We start from the raw sequence: 9,126 nt of genomic DNA, 5'->3' as shown, positions 1-9,126 counted from the left end.
TATCTATTTTGGAAACCCCCTCCAAGATTCAACTCCTCTGAAAATTCAATAGCATCCCTTCATTGATAAAAATGTGGGGAGAAAGCAGGGCTAAAGATAGAGCTTTGTGGTCCACCACTAGAGACCTCTACCCAATTGGACATTTATCATCATTTCTTTGGCCATTCAAACAGCTCTGAAGCCATCTAGCTATCCTATCCTCTAGTCTACATCTCTCCATCTTCTACAGAAGAATGCCATGACAGAAGAGCAGCTAAGTGGCTTAGTGGACAGAGAGCCAGCTCTGGAGTAGGGAAAACCTGGGTTCAAAACTGGCCTTAGACACCTTCTAGCTGCATGACCCTGGGCAGGTCACTTAACCCAGTTTGCCTAGCACTTTGATTTCTGTCTTAGAGTTGTTAGTAAGTCAGAAAGTAAAGGGTTTTTTTTTTAAGAATATCACGAGGGTTCAAATATCTGACCAAAGTCAAAATAATTTTGTCTGCAGCATATTCCCCTTATCTACCAGTCTAGAATAATATAAAAAAGGGATGACTCATTCTTTTTTTTTTTAAAGAAATAGTTTAATCCCAGCAGCAGGCAGAAGGGGTCCATACTTAATTGTGTTACCAAAAAGGTAGAAATCCAGAATGCACGGGCTTAGAATGTTTACCAATTGTTATAAATTATAAGGGATCTAAGACAGTTATAATGGAAATGATGTCATCAGAGGTAGCATTGTTGTAATTGTAGTCATGGTAGTCATTGGTGGTATTACTGGAAACAAAGTCAGCCCGGGTGGTATGGCTGGAATATTCGTGTTGCTGGTAAGCCTGTAGCTTCAACAGGACAGTACCTGTGGGGTTTACCTGAACCTTCAACAGAGATACCCATGTATAAAGTCCCAGCTCTTCTTTAACAGGGAGGATCTGGGTGATAAAGCAAGCAGGGGCACAGCCTACTCCCTGGCCCAGAGCAGAAGTGGAAAAGGCATAATTCTGAGGCCCCCCGATCTCTTTCTGGTTTAGCACAGCCACGGCCCAGGCTAAATTCGACAGGGGTCGTTCCCACACTTCGAAGTTCTTGTCCTTCCTGAGCAGGTAGCCCTGCTTGCCCAAAGGATCCTGGTTGATTGCAATGACATCTTTATTCTGGAGCAGAGCCTTGGATCGGCAGCTGATGTGGCGTAGGTCATTGGACATGAAGAGTGGGGCCGCCATGATAGCCCACAGGGCCATCTGAGTCACTTGTTGATCCCAGCTGAGTCCAAAGTTGCCGATCACTAGCATGTCGGGATCGTTCCAACCCCCCGGTCCAGCGGCAGGAACAAGGCTGTCCTGTTTAGACGCGGTCCAGGCCAGAATACTCTTCACGCTTCTCCAAGAGTCCAAGATATCGACATAGTTCCTCCAGTGGTTGCAATACTGTCGAATTTCTGTGTAATTGGGCTCCTGGAAGGGTCTCGTATATAGAGGCCACTCACAGGAATATAGAATACTTCTGCCAGTTTTGTTGAGGGCGATGGACATGTGCTTGTAGCCCTCTACCAAACTTTCTATGTCTTTATAGTAACATCCATCAAACTTGAGCAGGTCCACTCCCCAATCGGCAAAGGTTTGGGCATCAATATCGTAGTAGCCAAAGCTTCCTGGGTATCCAGCGCAGGTGAGAGTTCCTACATCTTGATAAATGCCCAACTTCAGCCCCCTGGAGTGTACATAATTTGCCAAATGCCGAATTCCACTCGGGAAGCGTTTGGGGTCTGCCTTGAGTGTACCATCTTTATTTCGTTTGGAGGCCAACCAACAGTCATCGATGCAGACGTACTCATAGCCCGCATCCTTCCAGCCTTCTGATACCATGAGATCAGCCATCTGCATAAAGAGTTGTTCACTAATGCAGTTCTCTGGGTCCTGGATGCAGTTCACATTGCATGTGAAGCGCTCCCAGGGCAGCCAGCCCATAGTGGGGGTCAGAGCTAATCCATTGTCCAGGGCAGTGATCCCAGGTCCACCCAGCAGAACCAGGGTCAGAGCGGCAAAGGCAAACATGGAGCCCTGCTCCCGCCTCAGTTGGCCAATCTTCCAACAGCCCCAGACCTCAAGCTCAAACCCCACCTTCCTCAACCTTTGGCAAACCTCATTCTGGATGAGCCTATGCTGCCACTGATCACTGCTTCCATTTCTGAATGTTTGCAAACAATCTCTTTAATAATAATGTGTTCTAGATTGTTGCCAGGAGCCAAAGTCAAGCCTACTAGCCAACTTTAAAGACTACAACTTTTCCTTCCTTTGGGAATCCAGGACAATGCATGCCCATCATTATTCCTGCTAAACCTCTCTCCCTTTCTCTTTGATTTTTAAAAGATCACTAAAGGTGGTTCAGCAATCTCATTTGCAAGCTCTTTTGGTATCTCAGGATGTAATTCATCCTAGCCTAATGCCTTGAACTCCCTGAGGTCATCTGGGTGCTCTCACCATTTCCTTCCTTATCTTCCTTATTAACCATTTTTTTGCTCTATCCTCCCTAGTCTGAGATTCATTTTATCTTAGGCTTTTCTTATTTCTAGAAATGGTTGTGGAAATGAGGCCCTTAGGAGAGGGACATCTAGCCATCAGAAAACAGAAGCAAAAGGGACTCAAGAGCCCCTTGACACGCTTATCGTATGCCTCTAAATTAGTGTTTTCCTTCAAAGCAATCACCTTGGGAGTCACCTTAGAAGACTCTCTACTCATTCCAATGATGCTCGGAACATTACTGGAACTCCTCTTGGAATTGCCTTTAGAATCACACAAGAAAATAATAGGATTTCAGCCTAGAAGGAGCTAGGGAGATCATCGAATCTAACCTGTTTTCATTTTGAGTAGTGGCAAAGCTAGGATTTGAACTCAGAACCCATTACTCCATCCACTGGCAATATGCTACCCCTCTCTATTCAGGTATGGAAAAAAAGTCCCATGATCACATTTGGTGTTTTTCTGGCCTCCTTTCTCAAATAGTTTGAAGTATCGCACCAACATAATTTCTTTATTCCAGTTTTTGTGGGAGGATTTGCCCTTCCCATTTCATAGATGGGGAAAAGTGAGTCACAAAGGAGGGGGTTGTCTAAATGCATTCAGTCAATAGCAATGAGCCATCATGACAGTCAGAGGCAAGATAGGGTCCTGACCATGTTCAATAATGCCCAAATAAACCATTCAGACAAGGAAGTCATCAGGAATGGGTGGCGAAGTCATTAAGGTAAAGTTGGAAACTTGGGCATTAGGATCATGGAAGAGGGGTGAAAAAGGAAGCAAACTTGGCAGAGAAGAAGCAAAATGCCAAGCCCAGGAGATCAAGTTGGCACCAATTGCCAAGCCAAGGTCAAAGCCAGAATGGGCAGAAATGGGTAGCTCACCAAGTGAACCAAGAACACTGGGAGGGTCCTTAATAACTCTACTTGGCTATTTCTGCTGGTATCTCCTTCATCTTATTCTATTTTGGGGGTTAACCCCTGAGATCCCAACCCCGCTGCTTCCAGAAGGACCCTGGCACTTTGTGGAAAAGTTGAGGCTAAAGCCAGGAAGAGAAATGAGGAATCTTCTATTTCAAGCCAGGGAGCTATCTCTGGGGCTCCTTCCAAGAAGAGGAGTTTTGCCCTAGGGAGAGGTTTGCTGCATCCATACAATTTAATTCTCTCAAGTAGTGGGACAAGCCCTGGAGATAATAAAGAAGGAGAGTAACTGAGTGAATCTACAAAGACTTTAATACACAACATTACAGGGTAATGGGAAAATCGATGGGAATGTACAGCAGGGTCACCCCAACTGCCAGCATCGCTGTCATTAATGGGACAGTCAGACTTGCTGCCACTGCAGGTTCCCTGGGCAGGGCACCAATGCTGGAGGAGCCTGTGTGGCCAGTGCACACCCACTTCCTGCTGCTTGGGGTGCCATGCCCAGGTCCCCAGGGGGCATTTAGAAATGTAAATAATAATGCTTTATTTCTTCAGTTTAGCCCTACTTGTCCCTGCTTAAATTCTTACCATTTCACCCACAAGGTACTTATAGAACCTGAGATTTAAAGCTAGGAAGGAACTCAGTTACATAGTTCAAGGGTTTGTAACCTAGGATCCACAGATCCTCAAGAAATCCATAAATATATTCCAAGGTGTTTGAAAATCTGGGTTTGAAAAAAAAACCTTACATCTTTATTTTTTATTAACTTCTCATGGGTATTTAGCGCAACTAGGTGACATCGTGGATAGAGCATGAGGCTTGGAATCAGGGAGACTCATCTTTCTGAATTCAAATCTGGTCTCAGATACTTATTAGCTATGTGACCCTGGGCAAGTCACTGCAGCCTATTTGCCTTAATTTCTTCATCTGTAAAATGAGCTGGAGAAAGAAATGGCAAACCACTCCAGTATCTTTGCCAAGAAAACTCCAAATGGGGTCATGGAGAGTGGAACATGGCTGAACAACAATAAAACTGGAATTCAGCAGTTCCTTCTATTAAAACCATTCTGAGAAGGGGTCCATTGACTACCCCCAAATAGCCCAGGGATCCGTGATTCATAAAAAGGTTAAGAAACCTTTATCTAGTTTAACTCCTCTATTTTACAGATGAAGAAACTGAGGCTCCTGGCGGGGAGGGAGAGGTGTTAAATGAATTGTTTAAAGTCACAAAGATAATGCAAGGATTCACACCTAGCTTCTCTGACAGCTAAGTGGTTCAGTGGATAGAGTACTGGGCTTGGAATCAGGAAGATCTGAGGTCAAATCCAACCTCAGACACTTTATAGTTCTGTGGCCCCAGGCAAATCACTTAACCCCCTTTTTGACTCAGTTTCTTCAGCTGTAAGATGAGGATAGTAATAGCACCTACCTCCCAGAGTTGTTGTGAGGATTAAATGAAATAAAGTTTGTAAAGGATTCAAAACTGGCCTCAGATACTTCTCAGTTGGGTGACCCTAGGTAAGTCACTTACCCCTTATTTGCCTAGCCCTTACCCTTCTCTCTTAAGAGTTATTACTGGGACAGAATGTAAGGGTTTAAAAAAATACATGTTCCCCTCCCCCTATGACTCCAACTCTAGCAGTCTTCTCACTTCACCATGATCCCTCCCACTTATGATTGGATATGAAAGGTGACAAGAGCAATCATGCTTGTGATCATGAGCAACATGGTGAGCATGCAACCTTATCAAAGGTCATTTCTGTTGGATAATAAGTTCTTAAAATAGCAATGTCTTCACAAGATTTTTTTTCACTTGTCCTACCAAAGCATAGCCTGTCTCAACCTCTCAGTCCCCTAAAGGGTAAACATGACTTCAACATCTGTTAACAGATTTGGCCTGGCTCATCTGGGTTCCTAAATACAGTCATACCTCATCTAATGCTATTTTTAAATTAAATTTTATTAATTACATGTAGAAATTTTTTCTGACATTTTTGATTCAGATTCTTTCCTTCTCTCCATCCTCCCATGGGGGGAGGGAGAGTAAATAGTCTGATAGATCAGTGCTTTCATGCAATACATATTTCCATATTCCTTATGTCATGACTGAAGACATGTATCACACATACAATAAAAAACTCATGAGGGAAATAGAATGAAAGATGACCTGCTTTGATATGCAGTCAGATCCCAACAGTTCCTTCACTGGCTACAGATAGCATTTTTTTACCATGAGTCCTTTAGGGTTATCCTGGAACCTTGTTTTGTTGATAGTAGTTTTAGTCCTTCACAGTTGATCATTGTATAACATTTCTGTTACTGTATACACTATCCTTCTGGTTGTGCTCACTTTATTTTGCATCAATCCATATAAATCTTTCCAGATTTTTCTGAACTCAACCTATTTATCCTTTCTTATGGTGCAATAGTTTTCCATTAAAACCATATACAGCAGCTTGTTCAGCTAGTCCCCAGTTGATGGCCCCCCATATTTTCCAATTCATACCATGAAAGCACAGCATTAGATGAAACAATTTTTGTAGGAGTGGACCAAGAAACCTCTAATTTAGGGTTTGGGATGGAGAGGAAAAGTGCTGGGGTGGAGACGGATGAACCCATGGATTATCAAAGCCTGGTTGGTGGAAAGGGACACTGGTGGTCTGGAAATAAGGCTACCTGTGGCCTAAAGTATCCTTCCCCTCTTCTGCTCGTCTTGGTTCACACTGATAGACTTATCCCATCATTGGGTCTAATCTTTGGTGCCTGATCTCAAGAGGATTTGTTAGACACACACACACACACACACACACACACACACACACACACACACACACACACACACACACACAGACTTTAAAAAAAACATTGAGTTTTCATTTCTTATCCAGGCTAAAAATGCACAGGTCTTATCCCATCAGTAAGCAGCAGAGGAGTTTTGACTTGCTCTATCTACAGTCTTGGCTGGTTCATCCCTCTTTAGGAAGTCTAGTGGCCCCCAATTCCTGGCATTCTTAGTGCCAGATTTGGTGTACATGCCTGAATGAATTAGCCTATTGCAACCTAGGACCCTTGAGCTCAAGTAATCTTCCAGCCTCACCCTCTCTGGATGTAGTGACTAAAGACCTGTGCCACCACATCTAGCCAGATACTTCCTTTGGCTCACTGACCCCTGGGAAGTTGCTTCAGGAAAATCTCCTAATATGCTCATGTCTAAATGTCCTCAAATATAAGTAATAGGGCCCCTGCCTCTGGCATAAGCATTTAAATTATTAATGTCTATTGGGTACGGACAGCCTTTATTTCATCCCACAAAAAAAAAAAACATAAGATGCAAAGAATTCATAGGAGACTATATATAACCAGATAAAGAAGCACACAATGCATTCAAATAATCCATCGTTTCAGACACTGCTCCTCCTCAAACTGAATTCCAGTGAGTCCATTTTTTTCCCAGTGCTCATTTCCCCAACTCACACACTCCTGGACTATCATTCTGTGGTTTAGACTCTTTCTAGAAAGTAAATCTATTTTAGGTACCGCTAAACAATCAATCCCTTGCTCATTGGCCTTTCCCTGAGTAACTTACTTGCCTTGCTATCCAAGTAATTCTTTTTAATTCTTTAAGAAATATGCTGCATCAGTAAATTTTATTTCCCTAAGAGATTTGATGCCCAAATTCTCAAACTTACCATATTGGGTAGGTCATGAGACACAGAATCAGGAGGACCCAGATTTAAATCCTGTCACAGACACATATTAGTTATATGTCCTTAGGCAAATCATTAACACCTGCATCCATTTTCTCATCTGCAAAATGGAGAAATAAATTCACCTCCAGCTCTAAATCTTTAATCTTATGATCCTGTGACTGCCCTTTCAGGCCAAATTTCTATGGCTACCATGTGCATCTGATAGAAATCTCTCAATGTCTTGATTGCTACTAGCTCTTGAGCTGGGAAAGTCCATTCTCAGGTCTATAGGAATGAGGAAAGGAGAAAGGATGGAAAAGGAAAAGGAAAGATGGAAGATCATCAGAGGTCCAGGAACTTCCCTGTTAGACCACTTAGGGAAGCATATGCAGTTCCTCATATTCTTTTAGGAAAATCTCCTGACCTCCTCACCTCCCTGGATTTCTTTAGATCCTGCTTAGATTCTCATCTTCTACAAGTAGCCTTTTCCGATCCCCTTTAATGCTTGTACCTTCCTTCTAGGATTATCTCCAATTTATTATAGATATATTATTATATTAATTAATATTATATTGATTAATATATTAAAATAGTAAATAATTTAATGTTATACATATACATGTATGCATACATGCATGTATGTGTCTGTGTGTATATATATATATATATATATATGCAAAATCTAGTTTCTACACAATTGTTTTCATGTTGTCTGCCCCATTAAAGTGAGAACTCTTCAAGAACAGAGACTGTCTTTTATCTTTCTTTCTATCCCCAGCACTTAGCACAGTGCCTGGCACATAGAAAATGCTTAATAAACGCTTGTCTATTGAATGACTTTGCTTGGGAGGAAGAGCATAGATTTCCTTAAAAAGAGAGTACAAGCACATTTCTCCCTCTGCCACATACTACAAATTACATGATCTGCTCCTGAAAGGAGAAAATTGATGGACATGGATTCTGCTCCTATCCCATTTCAGAACTCAGTCCTATGCCTTGTCTGTCTTTTAAGAGTAAAAGTGCAAGAGAAAAGAGATTAAACTGGTTTCACAGTTCACTTTTATATGCCATAGCAAGGGCATCTCTTTCAATGAGAGTCCATTTTTGTTGAGTCAATTACCAATGAGTTCCTTGTTCTCTATCTGCAAGGCGTCAACGGGCAAGCCCACATTCTATAGGAAAGTGTGCCTTTGATTCCTCCCGGAAAAGGACCATGCTCTGTGATCTCATTATACGTTGACTCATCAAATCCATCGTTCCCCTAATGACAATAGCCGACATTCACGTAACACTTTAAAGTTTGCAGTGCATTTTACAGATGTCGTTATTTCATAACCGTCTTCTGAGGAAGAAACTACATGCATTGTGGTCACTTTTTTACATGTAAGGAAAGGGAGGCTCAGAGGATCTTTGCTATGGGGAAATAAAGTGACAATTAATAGATGGATTGGAAGTTCCATGCTTTCTCTTGAGATGAGACAAGAAATCCCTCTGGTAGAGCCCATACACAGAACTAGGGTAGGAATGAGTTTGGAAGGAAATGACCTAACATGATTACAATGGAGTTAGAGACGCTATAGTGGAGTTCAGTTATGTCTTAATGATTCCATTGAAAAATGACATTGGTTGGGACAATGTTACGTGGTTTACACCTATATTCCATCATCAATACAGCAAAACCTCAAGTCTTTATAATCTCTTCAGTGTGCCTAATCTCTCTACCAATGCAGGGCAAATTGTTCTCTAACTCTGTAAGTTGTTTTCTATAATTACTGTGATTAAGAAATTCATTATGTGTAATTGTTAATTTGATATTAAGCTTCTGTGATGTACAAGACACTCTCTTAAGCCCTAGGAATGTGAAGACAAGAAGAAAATGCTTCCTGACTTCACAGAGTTTATATTCTATTGAGAGGATCTATTGTTGTTTGCCCTTCAGTTCTGAAGAGATCCAATGACACCTCGATGTTGGGATAAAATAATGGATGGTAGGCGTTATCTTCACTTGTTTGTAAATTGGA

General features: G+C 41.9%; 2 protein-coding genes across 2 annotated transcripts in view; one reads left to right on the top strand and one right to left on the bottom strand.

The window, feature by feature from the left end:
* Positions 1-9,126, top strand: part of R3HCC1L (R3H domain and coiled-coil containing 1 like) — a 225,134-nt gene that overhangs the window by 31,760 nt on the left and 184,248 nt on the right. The gene's annotated exons all lie outside the window — the stretch shown is intronic.
* Positions 544-2,464, bottom strand: LOC100021325 (alpha-galactosidase A-like). The gene has a single exon (XM_016427823.2). It carries the CDS (start codon positions 2,028-2,030, stop codon positions 666-668), a length of 1,365 nt encoding a protein of 454 aa, XP_016283309.1. The 5' UTR covers positions 2,031-2,464; the 3' UTR covers positions 544-665.

This window comes from Monodelphis domestica, chromosome 1 (assembly GCF_027887165.1).
Source record: "Monodelphis domestica isolate mMonDom1 chromosome 1, mMonDom1.pri, whole genome shotgun sequence".
Taxonomy (NCBI): Eukaryota; Metazoa; Chordata; class Mammalia; order Didelphimorphia; family Didelphidae; genus Monodelphis; species Monodelphis domestica.
Note: the sequence above shows the minus strand (reverse complement) of the source record. Positions and strands in the feature narration are given on the sequence as shown.

Bases quoted from the DNA above. Each gene is read 5' to 3' on its own strand.
- LOC100021325 (XM_016427823.2), bottom strand. From the start codon at position 2,030: ATGTTTGCCTTTGCCGCTCTGACCCTGGTTCTGCTGGGTGGACCTGGG.